The 18908-nt window shown below is 49.9% G+C and overlaps 1 protein-coding gene across 1 annotated transcript in view; it reads right to left on the bottom strand.

The window, feature by feature from the left end:
• Positions 1–18908, bottom strand: part of LOC144104755 (sphingosine-1-phosphate phosphatase 2-like) — a 59779-nt gene that overhangs the window by 20423 nt on the left and 20448 nt on the right. Inside the window, exon 2 of the mRNA XM_077637928.1 lies at positions 1992–2082. Coding sequence (XP_077494054.1) covers positions 1992–2082 — 91 coding nt within the window. The remainder of the gene's footprint in view (positions 1–1991; positions 2083–18908) is intronic.

Here is an 18908-nt window from a genome sequence, read left to right as displayed (position 1 = left end):
CGCTATGAAGAGCACCAAACACAACTATTAAAATCATTTCATGTGTCAAACATGAGTGTTGATCGTACTGGTCATTCGAAATCACGCACTTCAACTCGCCGGTCAACCAGTACGCGAACCACAGGTCACAACTACTAGGACAAAACGGCAACCTCATCGCAAACGCAAAAAAAAAAAAACGCCAGTGAGAACAAGTCAACAGGCTGTCCACGCCAGCTAGGGTCACTCGCGCGATGAGAGGGCGCCAGCTCTTGACGAATGCTCGCAACCTGTAGCGAGGTTGCGTGGCCTCCGTGACCGCAAAATGAAACAGCCATATCGGAGGCACTGAGCGCTCGCAATCGCCGCCAAGACGCCAGCAAAGGAGCCAGCGATTCCATCGCCATCTGTCTGTTAATCCTTGCAATTGATGCAAAAACGTGGCCACGTGACTAACAGGCAGCAGGGCATTGAGCAGCGCGCTTTGTTCACTCTTTCTTGTGTTTGGTGCCAGTGCGTGTAGTTGTGCGTTCCGTGCTTCGAGTCTTAGGCCTATCCCCATCAAACGGTCGAGTTGTCTTCAAGCAGAATGGCGTGCTCACGTGCTCAGTATACAGCTGGCTTCAAGAGCAAAGCTATTCTGCTTGCTGAGAAAGTGGTTTGGTTTGGTTTATGGAGGTTTAACGTCCCAAAGCGACTCAGGCTTCTCTAATGACGTGATTACACTAGCCTGCAATAAACTCCTGAAAAAGCTCATCATTCGGAAAACCCGATTCTCCAGAGCCTCCCAGTAACGAGAAAAGAAAGTGTGCAATAATTCCGTACATTCACAGATTATCCCACCGATTAAAACAGTAGGCACTAGATATGGGGTAAGGGTGCTGTTTTCAGCTCCCCAAAAACTTGGAAAAATTTGTGCTATGGTCGATATGAGCGCCAGATTAGAAAAACAAAAGTCGAAGAAAGTAAAGAACAGTGCAATATAAAACATGAGTTGCTGTTTGCAACTTGTGCCGAGGGGAGTGGTAATGATGTACCGTTCACATGCGGCAAGAGTTATATAGGCCAAACAGGTAAATGTATAAACACACGGCTACGACAACATAATACGTCTTTAAAGGGGGCTCCAACATCTAATTTGGCCCTGCATTACAGGGACTGAGAACTTAACAATTCTAACCCGTTGGACAAAAGAGCATGTGTACCTCTGTTCAATAGTACAAAAATTCTGTATAGGCATTCCAATCAGCTAACAAGGGAATTATCTGAGGCATATCAAATTCACAAAAACTCCGGCATGTGCATCAGGACACCATCTGTTGTAATCCATGATTGTGAAATTCGGTATCTTAATTCAACACAGTGATTCACTTTGTCATTTTGGAGGTAGGCGCATGTGCTGCTGGCTGCCTTGTGTGAGCTATTTAACTTTGTTTTTTTCCAATAAACTTCAGTTGATAATAGCGCTTGTCGTTTGTGTCTTTCTCTTGGTGTCCCCTGCCGCAGCGCTTTCGAAAGTTTTCAAAGATGTACCAACTAACTCAATTGTCCGTGTTACACTTATCACGTGACCAGTGAACGGCGTTGGCGACTGCTGTGCAAGTCATCATTACCACGTGCAGTTATTACGCGACCCAGTGAAGTGTGTCGCCAACTGTTTTGCAAATCATCGTTGCCACGTTACACTTACTACGTGACCCTTGGATGACGTTAGCAACTTATTTTGCAAGTCATAGTTGTCTAACATCAGTATACATCACCAACACACTTTACCGTCGTACCACAAGTACCACAACGCGTTCACTTCGTGCCCCTCTAACACACCTACCAACAAACTTTCGTGGGCCTATGCGTTGCGTGCCCACCTGGCACACAGAGGCATGGGTTCAAACCACAACGCCGGCGAATTTCTTTTTCGAATCGTCATTTTCGTGCAGACACGCTCTGCCGACAGGCCCGTATGTGCCACTCATGAGACAGGAAATGCTTCCGCATCAAAACGAACTACTCACCAGCACGGTGTGCATGCCCAGGTACAGGCGGCTGACGCACAGTAGTGAGCACCACACCACGCACACCAGCAGCGCCACCACGAAGTCGTTACTGCGAAGGGAAAGAGGAGAAAATTAACTATGACACCCAGCACATACCTGACCTCGCCCAGCACGCAGCTCCTTGGGAACAGCAGTGGTCTGAGACGCCGAATATTTCGACCCCTTTAGTATACCGTGTACCATGTTACAGGAATACCGGGAGCTAGCTCGCCACCAATGCGCATGCGCAGATCGCCTTGAGGGCTCCAGATGGCGCCAGGTACCCGGCAGGTGCGCGCGTGCGCACTGGCGGTGGATGGTGGTGGTGAAAACTTGATATTCAGAGAGGAGAGTTCGCAGGCCAAAAATCACGGCGTAAGAATCGTGGCCAAAAATGGCCCTTTAGTCCGGGACCCCGCTGGACGAGGCCGCTACCCGCGCCCGTCGTACTAGAGACCTTTGAGACTCCAGCCCTGGGCAAATGAGCAGGGCTGCTTCCCATGCCTCTCGGGAAGGGGAAGGGTTTGGGGAAAGGGAAGGATTCTTCTGACAGGCCCAAACCATGCGGAAGTTATCGGACATTTCCCCACAGTGAGGGCAGCGTCCATCAATTTTGGGGTAAAAATGTTTTGCTATTGCAGGACACAACAAAGTGTTGGTCTACAGGCGCCTGAGAGTTCGGTCATCGGCTTTTAGGGCGCGTTCACACTTGCCCAAAAATCCGGCGAGCGAAGCGGATTCGCTCGCCGGAAAAACTAGGACCTGTTCTCATCTGTTGACGCCCGGGCGAGGCGAAACAGCTGCTGTTGTTTCTCGCTTTTCCACACACTTCCCGGCCACCACGTCACCGCTCGCGGCGTACACAGATATGGTTAGAAAAGAGCATAAATCGATGCTGTCTGTGTAACATAACCGTACGCACGCTTGCGTACGTAAACGCAGGCACATTCCCATGCCCAGCGTATGCAAACAGACTGGCAACGAAACGCCCAGCCTAGTGGCGCCATCTGCTTGTCAGGACGGGAACTAGTACTGTCAACAAAACCGGCGCTCCTCTTAGGCCTAGTAGCGGCAGAATATTCACTCTAAATAAAAAATAGGGCAAATTTATCACTTATGCGTTTGCTTATCGGTGAGGTGAGACAAAGCGATGTACCGGTGTCCGATTTATGGCGAGTGAACGCGCTGAAAAAGGCCGCAACAACGACGAATTCATTCCGAGGCGAGGGGTCCTGCGTCGAAGGGCGCCGCCATGTTTTTCGCCGGCGAACGCGAAAAATTGGGTCCAGCCCGATCGCCCTCGCCGCGCCGCTTTCCGCCTAGCGCGGCGTCAAAAGCGGCCGAATCCACTTCACTCGCAGGATTTTTGGACAAGTGTGAACGGGGCAGCGGCGCGGCGAGGGCGATCGGGTTGGACCCAAATTTTCCGCGTTCGCCGCCGCCGCGGCGAAAAACATGGCGACGCCCTTCGACGCAGGGCCTCTCGCCTCGGAATGAATTTGTCGTTGTTGCGGCCTTGTTCAGCACGTTCACTGGCCATAAATCGGACACCGGTACATCGCTCCGTCTCACCTCACCTATAAGCAAAAGTATAAGTGATAAATTTGCTTCATTTTTGTATTTTGAGTGACGATTCTGCCGCTACTAGGCCTACGAGGAGCGCCGGTTTTGTTGAAAGTACTAGTTCTCGTCCTGACAAGAAGATGGCGCCACTAGAGTAAAGTACTATACGAAGAACGCCTGAGGAAATTGGACGATAACAGGTGGGAAGCTAAGGTATTTAAATACCTCTACAGAAAGAGCGTGGACACAGAGTGGCGGAAACGAACTAGAAAGCTGGCCAGTAAGTTTGTCAGAGACGAGGAAGGAGAAAGCAAGAGCATTAAACGACAATTTAAAAACGTCTGAGGTAAAAATTGGATAGATTCAATGGAAAAGAAGCATAGTGTAGAACTATATCGATGCTGGAAAAGGCAGATCAGGAAGGAAACGTTTTATGATAACTCAAGAGGCAGTGCCCTCCTCTTTGAACCTAGGTCAGGGTGTCTTAGAACGCGCAGCTACAGAAAAAAATTTAACGAAGATGACACATGTGCTGTGTGTGGCAAATCTGTAGAAACAATAGAACACCTCATCCTAAAATGCGATGGTATCCATCCCGATGTCAATGCAGGCACAGTCACTCTTCCTGAGGCCTTAGGGTTTAGAGATAACAATAGTCATGTAAATAAATCTGCGGTGGAAATTAGCAAAAAGCGATTGGAGGATTGGTGGCACAAAAGCAGAGAGGTGACATAAGTTTTAAAGTTAGGAAGACGTTTTTTTTAAAGGAAATGGCGAATTGTATTAACAACTTAGAGCATAGTAAACAAAACTAAAGGAAAAAACACTGAGCATAGTGGCGACAACCACTGCCCCGTTTCAAAGGGGACGCTCCTACCTTCCATCCATCCATCCATCCATCCGTCCATCCATTTCGTTGCGAATCTGTTTGCATACGCTGAACTAAAAATGGGAACGTGCCTGCGTTTACGTAAGCAAGCGTGCATACGGTTATGGTACACAGACAGCATCGATTTATGCTCTTTTCTAACCATATCTGCGTACGCCGCGAGCGGTTACGTGGTGGCCGGGAAGTGTGTGGAAAAGCGAGAAACAGCAGCGGCGCGGCGGTTCCGCCTCGTCCGGACGTCAACAGATGAGAACAGGTCCTAGTTTTCCCGGCGAGCGAATCTGCTTCGCTCGCCGGATTTTTGGACAAGTGTGAACGCACCCTTCAGTAAGGCTGAATGCAGATGATTGCGTCGTCGACACCGCAGTGCGCACTACTAACGACCAGATACGATTTCATTCCTTCTTAGCTAATACATGCCAGATGGCGTCAAGAATGAACAAAACGTTTAGAAGGCATTCTTTAACAAATCTCTTCGGCTAATTTACTCGCCGTATTCGCAAAAGGGCGAGAATTCTAACACTGCCGATGCGTCAATGCGTTAAAGTCTTTAAAGTTGGTGGCTAAGTGGTTATGGTGCTCGGCTGCCGGCCTGAAAGATGCGGGTTCGATCCCGGCCGCAGCGGTCGAATTTCGATGGAGGCGAATTTCTGGAGGCCTGTGTACTGTGCGATGTCACGGCACGTAAAAGAACCCCAGGTGGTCGAAATTCCCGGAGCCCTTCACTACGGCATCCCTGATAGCCCGAGTCGCTTTGGGACTATAAACCCCATATACCATAAACCAAAGTTCAGCCTTCATTTTTTTTATCAGGACTGCGTTACTGTCAGCACGAGTACCTAAAACCACCGTATATCAGCACCCAGTCTGAAGAAGCCACGGCAAGGCTATCAGGCCGCGTATCTCCCGACGTCAGCCAAAGAATTATTGGGACTAACTGCCACGCTACTTTCCTACCCTGGAATCTGCGTTTCCAGATTCCAGCAAAGATCAAAACATTTTTGGTCCAGAAGAAGCACTATCATGGGGGGGGGGGGGGGGCTTGTATATGGCTGGCGGCCCAAACACCACTATACTTAATGGCACAAACGTTCCCGTCGACTCTACCCTCTTCCACGCCCTCGCCTATCCCACTCCCAACATGTCCTCTGGAGGCGACTCCAGACCCTCCAGACCCGAACTCTTCCCAACCCTCAGCTTCCGCCCTGTTTCCCCAGAGTGCACTCTCTGCGGAGAATCGCACGCCACCCTGGACCACATCCTCTTCGGCTGCCCTACAGATCTTCCCCCGCAGGGACAAAGAAAGTATGGTGGGACAGCCCGCCATCGAAACATGGGAGGAATGGGAGGCCCTCCTTGCGTCGCACGAGCCGGGCACTCAATTGGGTTGTGTGAACAGGTGTGCCAGTGCCATGGCCCTACGTGGCCTGGACACATGCGCATAATGTGGGGGCTATGCGGTGACCCTAGGCTCTTGAAGGGTCCAAAGTCGCTTGTCTATAGTAAAGTTCTCCATCCAATCATTGACGGAATGGATGTCTATATATTTCGTGCCGATGCCGCTGCCATGTTTTTACAACCTAGACATGCCTAATGCTTGTTTACCTCTGTTTCACCATTTGCGTTTGTTTTGATTTTGATGTCTTTTTGCATGCGTTTCGCATAACAATTTGCAATTTTCGTGATTTTGTTCCCACGTTCGGGTCTGTTAAGTCTTAATATTAATAAAAGAAAATATTAAGAATTAGAATAACGGCCTGTGGGGCGATAGATAGATGGATAGATAAAGAGGAGGAGGGAAAGGCAGGGATGTTAACCAGAAAAGGGTTCCGGTTGGCTACCCTGCTCTGGGGAAGAGGAATTAGGGGACTAAAAGGAGAAAGAGATAAGGAAAAAAGGCACAACACACACACGCACAACGCTGTCACAATTTGTAACTTAATCCAGTCGCTCTCAAGTAGGCAAAGAGTGCCTCGTATGCCTTGAGGGCAGTCGACTGCTGTGGCCACGGACCGAGGATCTTTTGCTCTGTTGATGGGCGAGGATCGAGGCGGTCCAGGGCGAGTTGGAACATGATGAAATACGCCTCCTTTCCGCCTAATAATCAGTTGGTATAGTGTGCGCATGTGCCGTTCATACCATAAGCATTAGACTAACCCTCATCCTAGATTTTCCATGTCGCGCTTGCGCCCGTGTGCTGTGCGATGTCAGTGCACGTTAAAGATCCCCAGGCGGTCGAAATTATTCCGACGCCCTCCACTGCAGCACCTCTTTCTTCCTTCCTTCTCTCAGTCCTTCCTTTAACCCTTCCCTTACGGCGCGGTTCAGGTGTCCGCCGAGATGTCAGACAGATACTGCGCCATTTCTCTTCCCCAACAACCATTTTTCAATTTTGTCGCGCCTGCACCTGTGATCCCCGGTTTTCGTGGACTTCAGCTGTGTACAAGCACCGATATAGTGTTGTGCATGAGTTTGTAGACGTCGCGATTAGCGCCTGAGCACCTCTGGTGGAAGCTGAATTAATGATTAGCACAGGCGCGGGTCTTAATTGGCGCAGGTGTCCCTGTGTCGCTTGTCAGTGTGCATACGCTGGCGACACTGCTGTGCTTACGCGCTTTTTAAGCGCCTTTGCAGAGCACGATTCTGTCTAAATGCATGGCACGAGTGTTTGATAAAAAACATCAAGTCAACAACGTAGGCAGCGCACATACACATTTTCAGATAGTAAATCGTTTAGTGAGAGTAAGTGCTCGCCAGTGGCCTTCTCCCTCTTTGTGCTCGTGTCTGTTCGCTTTCGGGCTTCGGCGCAGTTGCCCATCAAGTTGGCAGTGTACACCACAATAACACGCATACGCCTTGTAGCAGGTTCAACCGGCGGGGCGAGGAATACAATCCAATCCCTGTCTGGCCACCGCAGTGGCTCACTGGTTATGGGGCTCGGCTACTTACCCGAAAGACGCGGGTTCGACCCCGCCCGTGGCAGTCGAATTTCGATGGAGGCGAAACTCTAGAGGCCCGTGTACTGTGCGATGTCAGTGCACGTTAAAGAACCCCAGGTGGTCGAAATTTCCGGAGCCCTTCACTACGGCGTCCCTCATAGCCTGAGTCGCTTTGGGACGTTAAACCCTCATAAACCAAACCAACGCCTGTCTGTGCATGTGTGTGTGTGGGAGGAGGAGCGACCCATGAAATATACATGGCGTTCTGCTATCTTGTATACCGCACCACAGCTGTCCCTTCAGCTTTAGACACTTGTGGCTTGCACCTCTCTTGCATTTCTTCCGTATATGTGACTCAACCGAGTGTGAATAGCAAGACCTAATTCTGTGCATTCGTTCTTGAGTTGTGTTCGACTATATATAGCGTCAAAAACCCGTCAAAGCCGTCGTCTTTCTGTCTGCACATGTTTCGTCGTCAGGTGAAGCACCCACTCTTCAGAAGCACCATACACAAGCCACCACCGGAGAATGGCCGGGCCGTGCACCCACAGTCCAAACGCCACCTTCAGCACACGCGCACACACGGGCTGAATCTTGGCGACCCAAGAACACACCCGCAGGAAATAACGCGGCTTTGCGAGGGCCTCCGACACAAAAAGCGCAATACTCAGAACGGCATCCACGACGAAGCACCGCCGAGCCTAGCTGCCGCCCAAACGACACGCATCCTGATAACGTAGCGCACAAGGTAGTAGATAGCACACTAATCGGTGCCTAAGTTAGGGGATACGAGAAGAGTACGCCACAGGAAAAAAAATGCTAATTGCCGCGCATCCCAGAAAGAAACATCAAAGCGCAAGCTGGGCACCGCTCAATTGCAAGTGGCTTCCTCAGGGCGGGCGACAATTGGCGTTTATCGTCGAGCCGGCGTCGCGCATGGCGTCAATGGTGCGCGTCGCACAGCCTCGAAATGCGTCAACATCCCGCCTACAGGCAGCCGCCTTCCTTCCATGGGCATGCAGACTGCTTCGCCCGCTTTTGTGGGCCACCACCATGGACAGTCGCGGAGTAAGATGCGCCCAATTTCGGTGAAGAGAGGTTCAGCTCAATGAACGGTGACTAAGATCCGAAAACTCCCAACCAATCACCACTATCTAACCCCCACCCCCTATCCTTAAAAAAAAAAAACATGGCATGACAATAAATTTGAAATGGCAACCCTTTGCCCCCTTAATTAGCGCTAAAACTTTTAAATTGTTCACGATGATTTTTTCTTTGTGGGCACAAACTCAACGAAGAAAGAAGATACGACACGCGCCGTTATTCCAGGTGTTTCAGACTAAAAAATTTTCAAAAATAGGCTTTTGGGGGTAAAAATATAGCTTTTGCTATGTTATAAGACTAGCAGTGTTAGCGGACACAATAAAACCAGTGAATCGTCTTAAGTAGAAAGCTGGTTAACTAATTTAATAATTAACCTTCAGCTAGTAGAGTTAGGCGCCTATTCACAGAGACTTGTAGCCAGTCGTTAGTAAATTCCATATAAGTTTTTAGAATTCTGAAAACGCAATTACCCTCCGCGCTGTGGCTCGACAAAAATTGGCTTTTTCGACTAGTTACATGTAGTGGAAAGGTTGCTTTGACAGAATGCTTTTCGAAAGCGCATGCACTTTGGCACGATGCAGCCAAATTTTCTCGAGCCACAGCGCCCAGGGTGATCGCGTTTCAAAAATTCTAAACTGATATGGCCCTTACTAACGACCGGCTATAAATCTCTTCGCAAACAGTTGCCTAGATGTGATAGTTCACCGATTCGCCAATTTTTTGGTCCCCGCCACCACTGGTAATCCTATGCCGCAAAAGCAATATGTTTACCCTAAAAACCTATTTTGGAAAGTATTCCATGAAAGACGTGGTATATAGTCGGATACAACTCAATATCGCCGTAGAATATATATATATACTAGAAAAGAGGCCTTTCAGCCAATGGCGTCGAACAAGTGTCATGACGTGGCGGTTAAATCGCTTTCACGGAGGGTCCTGCCAGCTGCCTGCGATGTCCCGCCAAGGGAATAAACACGGCGTTAACGGAAAACGGCCGACGCCGTTGGCTGGAGGCCGGGGCCTCCATTGAGGGGCATTCACCACTGCATCCTTGACTTGTATACCCGACTGCAGGAACAGCTACCAACTATTGACCAAACCAAAAACACTGTCGGTGACGCTGCACAGAGCCGAATAAGACCCCAGGGGAAACAGAGATGCATCTCTGCACATCACGTCGGGTAACGCATTTCTGCGCTTAAAAGATGAAGCGGTGGGCTGCATCCAAAAAGGCTAGGAGGACTGCGCGCGCACGAAGCCCAACGTCCGATCCCCCTGCGCAATGCTCTCCGTGCTCAATCTCTCTGTGCTCATACGAATGGTCGTCTTTCTGTCACTGCAAGAAAGAGTTTAGTGTAGCAGTGCCCAGTGGAAGCAGAAACATACCCACTATGTTCCATCCAGCTCCATCAAATTGCCCAAATCCTATAAAGCATACTACAACGCCTTAAACTCTACAGCTCCTACAGAGAAACAAACATCGAGTGCAGGTTCGAAGCTGACGCACTAGAAGTGTTACGTCAGCTAGCAGCTAACCGAAAAAATTATTTTTCGAAGGCCGCTGAAGTGAAATCCGGACTTTCACGATCAAAAAGCCCGATGCAGCCCCTCTGCAGCGGCGTTACCGCCTGCGGTCCATTCATGGGGTCGTGCACGTTTTGTCTGCCTGCGCTCGAATACCAGCACGGCACACTCTAAACAGCATTCCCTTCTATAAAAGAGAGTGGGCTAGAGGACAGCTTACTCGCTTTTTACTCCCATATTCGTGTTTAGAGTGATAGGAAAATTTAGAATACGATGCACTCAGTGCCCGCTTCCCTTAGTCAACGCTGAAAGATGGCCGCCGAGGCACCCTGTCAGGAGGCGCACGTGCACGCATGACGACGACGAATTGAAACATATGGCCGGACAACTGTGGTTCAAAGCACCTTCCGGTGTCAGCCGCTTTGTAAGCAGCTCTCACACATGTACCGCCTTGCAGAAACAAAAGCTCCCTAGGTGATGAAACCGTTCCTCTCAACGTCTCCCGCTGTGTTCGTCTTTCAAAGCGCTAAGCACGTCTCCTGTAGGCCCAAGCAGTGTGGTTATACCCCGGAGACATATATTAGTGTGGGCAAAGAAAAAGAACGAAAAATAATGTTGTCCAGCCCGCACACCCCGGAGACAGTAAAATCATCGATAAGGAAACTGACCTTTCAGTGCTAGAAAACGCAGCGCGTGACCTTGGAAAAGCACGACACGCAGCCTTCAGCCACTCTGCACCTTCCTACGCTACATGTTGACCGAGCCGCAATTGTTCACACAAGAATTACAATCCGCTCCCTCGGGACCGCAGTCCAAGCCTTCTTTTCCGCTAATAGGAACAATTAGGTGCCAAGTTCGTCTGAAATAAAGACATCACCGCGACCTGTCGCACTTTACCTGAAAAAAATGTCAGATCGTTAAGCCTGGACTCCATGTACGCGAAAACTCACGCGAACGCGAAGGCGACGGCGGCAAGCGACGCCGTCGCGCGAAGCAAAATGCATGTGTCGCTTGCCGTGTCGCTCGGATCTGCACCCACAGAAAATTTCGCTCGTCGCCCGGAAGTCCCCCACGCGACTGGCCAACCAGAGCCCCCCAAAGCCGTTTCCGGTTTGTCTACGGTTTCTCACGGGTACATCTCACGAAACCCGCCCGTCGACTTGGTCATCGCCACCGTCGATAAAATATTTGGTTTTGTAGCTAAGAGGCAGACCCGCATGATTTAAATAATTAAAACAATCTACTTGTTGGGTGCGGAGGGCTAACAGCATTTGGAGCGGGCTACGCGAGCGGGCGTACTGCAGGGAGAGATGCGTGTCGAGCCGCGGGTACCGGCGCTCGATCCACCGTACCGCTGCGCTCCAACTGCGCAGAAACACTCGCGGCGCGCATTCTCACTGGTAAATTATAGTTTGCTCACTTACAATCAAACTGCGGTGGCAGTTTATGGGAGTGTTTTTACTACGCCGGAGTGCCCAGGCACCGAACGAAAGCACACCTCCCCCGTGAACCCGTGATGTGACTTCGTCTCCGCAAGCACGCCTTTGGCTATCTCCACTGCCGCTACACCGCTGCCGTAGAGGAAATATTCCTTCGGCCCTGACTATGAGGCACACTCACAAAATTTTAAGAGAGAGAACAGGTTACGGGCGTGTTTCTAAGCTTGAGTGCGCAAAGTCCGCTGCGCACGTCGCGGGTTGGCGACGCCTGCCGCCTTCGCTTGCATGGAGGTTGCCCACAAGCGACGGAGCGAACGCCAGCCGTCGCCGCCGCCGTCGCGTTCGCGTGAGTTTTCGCGTACATGGAGTCCAGGCTTTAGGCGAGCCCAGCATTCTCGGACATCGCCAGCTAGAGCCATCTGTCGGGAGCCGGCAGCGAACACAGCGCAACTCAAGGGGTGCATTCTCACTTACAATTGTCAGGAAGCTAGGGGGTGCGGTGAGATGCTGCGCGAATATATTGTCCCTGAAGGACTGCTCTTCCTACGAGCGGAAAAATCGTACTTACGAAGTGTTTCCCGCGCCGCAGCCGACTATCTGCGACGGCCATAGAAAATCAATGGGCTGTACCGAAGATCTAAAAAATTTTGCAGCAATTTTAAATGTTCAGACCCATGCTGCGCACGGTGGCAGCCGCGCACACTAGGAAAATTTGTACTGATATTTCTGATATTGGTATTATTAATGACGTTTCGTAAAATATACCAGTAGCCCAATCGGCCCATCGGCTGCACTAGAAAAACGACTCCGAAAACTGCCGTAGCATCTTTTCGAAGGTCGCCCGTGTATATAGCGTGCGTCTGTGACACGGTGGCAGAGTCCTTGAACTACAGGGTGCCTCGATGGCGAGGGGACATCAAGGCACCCTACCGTGAACGAAACCGATGCGCCCCCACAGGAAACGTCACTGATGACGCCGCGATCTAACACCTCCTCGCCAGAGAAATGCCGTACGGTTTCGAGCTGCCTCAGACCTCGTCTATATATGCGAACGTGTTGTTTCAAACACGACGCCAAAATGCACTGCCCACTGTCAATGGTCAGTTGCCGACGTCACCAAGGCAAGGCCCGTGCATACAACGGAAGCTTTGCGTAGTTTATCTCCGTGCAATAGTTGCTGCGAGGTTGATTTTTATGACGCGGCTGGGGCTATCGTGCGCCAAACACGTCGTTAGAAATATCAGACTGCCATGCGAACGGACGAATAGTTTTTAAGATATTTGTTTGTTAATAACATTTGGGTTTCTTTAGAGTGTGCTGAAATCCCACGGGCCCGCAAAAAGGCGCCCGTGTGCTGCGCGATCTCAGTGCCCGTCAAAGATCCCCAGGTGGTCGAAATTACTCCGGAACCTTGTCACCGCGCTCGCCATGGCACAAACCACGGCCATTACAATTATCAAGGGCTCACAATTAGGTTACAAATGGACGACTATTTCAAACAGCCCTTCAACTGCTCCAATAAGTATACCCCTAACAAGAACTGTGTGATGCAATCGTTTGGACATCACTCTCCGCAGGAAGTTCGTTGTTCATATGACCGCCGGAGCCGGCCGGGCTCCACGGGAGGACCAGCAGCTGGTCACTTTCAGAGACATAACACTACAGACTCTCCCGTAAAACCTACCCGCCGAACCACAAATCACTTACGAAGGAACAGAAAGCAGTATTCAGACGACTACCTACTAACAGTACTCAGACTACGCCACCGTCCCAGTGTCATACGCACTTAACTGACTCCATAATTTAGAGACCGTTCTGCACTCTACCACGTTGTTCGGGATTGTCAACGCAATAAGACTATCACAGCTATCCCCCATCCTGTGGGGATAGTTGAGCAGTGGGCAGAGAAAGCTGCCCAGCTTCCACCCCGACCGGACGCTACAGATGATCGAATGGGCGAAGACAGCAGCAAGATCTACCGGGCCCCCAGAGTGAGGACTCCACTCTCAGCGCATTTCTTTGCAGAACATCTCTTCACCTCTTTCTCTCTTACTTATTACACTCTCTTCGTTCACCGCTCCCATCCCAGGGTGCGGTTGGGGTGTTCACCGAGAAAACGGTTACTGCGCCTTTCCTTTGCTCAAAACAAACAGTCGTTTTCGACAACTCGCGACAAGTTATAACCCTATGTTCTCTTGCAGCAAGCTTGCTGGATTGGAAATATTGAGTTTGTTGCAAAATTCTGTGATACGCCATCGCAGTTTCTCGAGCTTTGTACATGAAAAATCTACGGGAACGTCTTAAGAGTGGAGAGCGAAAGCATTAGATTTCACATTTCTCGCAGCTTCTGTTGCAAATTCTGCGTGTGTTTGCGTCAGTCTTTTCTAAATTGTCTGCTCATCAACCGCCTCATTCGGATTTCTAGCTGCAGTAGCATGCAGGTATACGCTATGCTGTGATGGTGCCAACACTTGCATATATGCGCATTATCACAATTTTTTTCTGATTTTTATTTTTATTTTGATGACCACTGGCCTCTGACCACTAATCCATCATTTACTTCTTACTCCCACTATTGTTCCTTTTTAATCAACGTACTAATCCATTACATTAATATAATAGTCCACCTTAGTTCATCTTGTATCGTTATCATACTCTTTGTATCAAATAGTTTTGAATCCATTTTTGAATTTGCCTCCCCTGGGCAGCGGCCTGTGATTCATCCTTTCGGATCACGCAACCTTGTGACGTCATATCTCTCTCGACCAATCAGCAAATTTCGTTACATCGTCAGCGAACTTTGCTCCATACGTGTACGCTAATGCTGTCGCATTAATATAATGTCGTTTACTGTGATCGCTTCGTGACGTAGTTCACAAGAAGCTTTCCTTCGTTTCACGGCAACAAATTTGCGTGCACAGTGTGCGTGCCCAATTCGAAGGCGGCAGAACACCAATAAAAGACTCTTGGTGTCAACATGCCACCATGCGGGCAGGAAAAGCCATACCAGGTGCACTTTGCGGTTGGTTTTGTTGCGCCCCTTCGGCTGCCATTTGCTTTTTAATGCGAAAGCATCATATGTCGCATTTGCACAAAATCCGGCGTCAGCCGTCTGTGGCACGAAATTCGGAGGATGCCAGAACGCCGGTGTAAGATGTCACAACACATGCAAGCAAATATATGTGGTCACAAATGGATGGCACGTAACGGGATATGGCCTATGAAAGTCATGACTCATAGTCAGTCATGACTCAGCACTAATTTTGCAACGCAGCATGACTCAGCACTTTACAAGTAAGGTAAGGTGAGTGTACAGAGTTTGTACAAAGTATGTGTAGCCACAGTCATGACGTGTGACTCGGCACTTCTGCAACGTAGCATGACTCAGCACTTAATGCTTTCGCACTCTCACACGTAAGCATCCTTAAGTGCCTCTGCCGAGTTTTTCGTTTACGCGCTACGCCGCACCAGAAAACTCAATGCCGTCACCGCTCCGGGACCACCGGGGACCGACGAGACCTAACCTGCGACTTTGCGCTCACTTGTCACCCAGGCAAATGTAGTGCAGCAAGGAAGGCCAGCGACGAGTTTCACTTGAGACCAGAGTGGAACAGTTCCGTGTTTAAGAACGCGGGAAGAATGAGAGCCGTAATGCGACGCAGGGAGGAGAGAAGAGGGGAGTGCGAGGAATTTCTCGTGAGCTACCACTCAGTGCAGGCACGCTGCGAACAGGGAAACCTGGCGACGCCGCAAAGAAGGCGAAACGAAGCGCACGGCAATGGACAGAGGGCACAATGCGTGGAACTTGACCTAGCGGGAAATTCGTACCAACAACTGAACATATTTTACTGCAATGTTGTGGCAGTATCCATCCAGATGTCGACATAGGAACAGTCACTATCCTTGAGGCCATAGGGTTCAGATATGATAATGGTAATGAGAGTAAATCTGTGGTAGACGTGAGCAAAAAGCGAACGGAAAATTGGTGGCTCAAAAGCAGGGCGCTGAGGATAAATACTGGGGCCATTCTTCAAATGTGAGTCATTTCGTTAGGTTAATTTTTGATGGTCGCTTCACAGGCTGCGACTAGAACGAAAATATTCGGCGCAGTGTCGCGCTGCGATTTGCGAATTCGGTCGCAACGACACGCAGGATTGCTTGATGTTTGCACAGACAAGCCACGATTAGACGCGAAGCAGCGCAACGTGGAATGTGTTGACGCTGCTACAATCGACGTACTTTTATAGGCAAGGCAAAACTTCGTATGTCTTGGTTTGGTTTTATCGGGTTTAACGTCCCGAAGCGACTCACGCTATCGGGGACACCTCGTATGTTTTGAGACAGTTTAGCTTTCGCCACGGTAACTCCACACACGTGACCCCCACGTCGCACGCCGTCTCGGCGTTCTCCATTGGACAGTTGCAGAGGGAGCACATCGGCGCTCTCTCCTGTCGCAGACCGATGATATTCGCTGCGTTGGGAGGCGAAAATCGCAGCATATGAAACAGGTACTAGTGAATAATTAAGCAATCGCCATAGACGTGCGATTCCTAGCGGTGCATATTAACAAATCGCACACGAGGGAATCGTGCGGATGAGAACTTTGCGAGAGCAGCGGACGCTCCAGGTCTGTTTACAATACGACAATGTCGGCTGCGAAAACTCGCCCGTCTTGTGTTCCTCGCCAGGTGTCACGAATGGCCGGTGTAACGGCGCTCATATATGTGATTTTATATTGCTGTAGCATCTTTCGTGTAAATTCTTATCCATGCTAACAGTCTTTCGCATTCTTACAGGACCACCTTGACGAGCACATTCGAGGAGAATGTAAACACTTTAGTATGTATAAGAAGAGAATAACAGCGTCGTTAGCGTCGCCTTCTGACAGTGGAACCATTGTGCGAGCAGTATCGCCTGCTACAAGTAGACCGGCCGATAGGCGCTGCCACCAGCCGTCTGCTTTACACAATGCGACGACAAAACACGCGACATTATGACAGGAAAAGAATGAGCAAACAGTTGAATACACGTTTGTAACCTCAATTATTAAAAAGTTTCAGAAAAATAACACTATAGGTATCCATGAGTTTTAGTTCCATTTTATGCCGCGAGGTGGCAGGAGCAGTGAACAAGTTGCGTGCGGAGGAGGAGCAAACGGCTGAACACTTGATACTTTTCTGTAAAGGGCTTCACCCCACTGTGGAAAGCCGCGGGGCTGATTTATCCAAGGCATTGGGGTTTAAGGACTGTGAAGGGAAAGTAGATTTTAAGCGGGTAGAAGTAACCAAGCGAAGGTTATCTGATTGGTGGCTAAAATCAAGAGAACAGTAAAATTTCATAAGTCATGGCTAGGTGGCTTGAGCCACCGCCCGATTTAAAGGGTTCAGCCGTATCCATCCATCCATCCGTTCCATGGTGTGTGGATATTTAGGCGTCTTCCGAGATGCCACAGTAGACGTCTTGACAAATGGAACGCACCACTATAGAGGGGACACCTCAACTGATCCAATGTGGCGGCGTTACTGAGGAAAGCTTTAGCGGTCAGCCCAGGCAGAATCACGCTTGTTTCATAATTTCACGACCACCTTTCGCTCTTGTTCGCGGACAGTGAGAGCCTTGTCTGGGCCGAACAGTATTTCTAGTCTCGAGGCTGCAAAAGAATGACAACGAAGCACTGGATGGTGGACGCGAGGTTTGGGCAGAATTAAAACTAAGCGACATCGGCGGCGAAAACTCTAGCAATCAGCATTACAGACAAGCAAGACCCAGCTATTGTCACCGAGAAAAAAAGCTGGAAAATTTTGCGAGTCACTGCTGCTTCAGTTCTAACTGATAAAGCTGGGCCACTTCGCGTTTTCTCGGCCTCATAAATTCTATTACCCAGGTGGGACTTTAAACATGAATCAAAATATGTGTGGAAAGCGAGAACAGCATGAGGTCGCCTTCTACCGCAACCAGTCACGCATAAGCAGTGGATGGAAGGCGTGTAAAGAATCCAAGGCTGCTACGATACAATTATTTTTGCCCGATTCTATTCAATGCCTGCCACGCACCCGTCTGTCTGATTCTAGAAAAAGCTATGCCATGGGGCAGCAAAACTGCAAAAATGATCACAATGAAATGAAATTCGACTGAAATCCTTATAGCCCCCCCCCCCCCTCTCCTTTGTGGATATCAAAGCATCATATCACCACACACGCGACTTGGGCCGTAATGCTGCCTGCAATTACAGGGACAGTCACACACAATGCCCTCAGCGCATGAAATCTGTCCCGTAGTTATCTGTTCCCAACGATATTGCTTAACAAACAGAGCTCTGTATTTACATAGGCCCTGGTATGGCCAGATAGGCCGGCAGCCCGATAAAATCTGCGCTGCCATGGCCCTGAAAGCACTCCACTAAAGCTTGAAGACTTCCTGTTCCCGTGCTCGCTCTTTGTTACAGGCACCAGAAAGATAGCGCGATAAAAATTAGCGGCTCTTTCGATCATGCTGTTGGCGCGCAAACGTATCGATAAAGCCGCGTTCCGAAGAAATACTTTTACAGCAAAACTCTGACGACAGCACCTGAATGTACCGGCGAACCACTCAGGCAACGAAGCGCGCCCACCCTCCTTGGACTAGTTAGGGGCGCTGCCGCAGTGTGGCGTCCATTTCGTGAAAACCGCGAATAGCGTGGCAGAAAGGGAACTCTGGAGGGAGCGCTCTCTCTCCTGGGAACTCAGAGTCCCTTTTCCTCTAAGCTCAGGTGGTTCAGTGCATGGTTAGTGCGCTCGGCTGAGCTTAGCTGGATCAATTCCAGGCCACGCTTCGACTGGGGGGGGGGGGGGGGGGACGCAAAAGATACCGTGGGCTTTGCAATGTCAGCGCAGGTTAAAAAAGATTGGATGGGGTTCAACCAGGCTGAACGAAGTTTACGGAGCGGAAGATCAATTAAGCATGGTCAGACACGGTTTGCTGTGGTTTACTGCGTATTAATGACTTGACTTGGTTGTTGCTTCACTAAAGAAAAGACTTGGTCATGAGAACCATCAGATTCAATCAGCCGTCTACGATACACAGCCGAAGCACTGGTTCCAGCGCGTGACTCATCCATAGTTATCTGCGAGCGTCATTCAATGCTTTGCGCTTTTTATTGTCTCATCAGATGAAGGGCGAGCCACGTGGTTCGGCGCAACTGCGAGGTGAGCGTTGAATCACGTTGTTTAAGGCCGTTGCGAAGGCGAGTGAACGCCGCCTGCTCCACGCCGCAGCTGCGCCGAGTCGCATGGTACGACGTCACAGCCCCCGCTCCGCCGCTTGAAGGTCATTCTTCGGAGCGACCTGACCTTTGAGGTTTTGCTTGAGAAGAGTAGAGCTTCCGCTCTAAAAACCCTCGGCTGTCCAAGTTATTCCGGAGCGCTCCGCTACGACGCCTCTTTCACTCCCTTCTGCATGT

This window comes from Amblyomma americanum, chromosome 9 (assembly GCF_052857255.1).
Source record: "Amblyomma americanum isolate KBUSLIRL-KWMA chromosome 9, ASM5285725v1, whole genome shotgun sequence".
NCBI classification, from domain to species: Eukaryota; Metazoa; Arthropoda; class Arachnida; order Ixodida; family Ixodidae; genus Amblyomma; species Amblyomma americanum.
The sequence above is the reverse complement of the archived record's forward strand: the minus strand, read 5'-3'. Positions and strand labels throughout refer to the sequence as shown.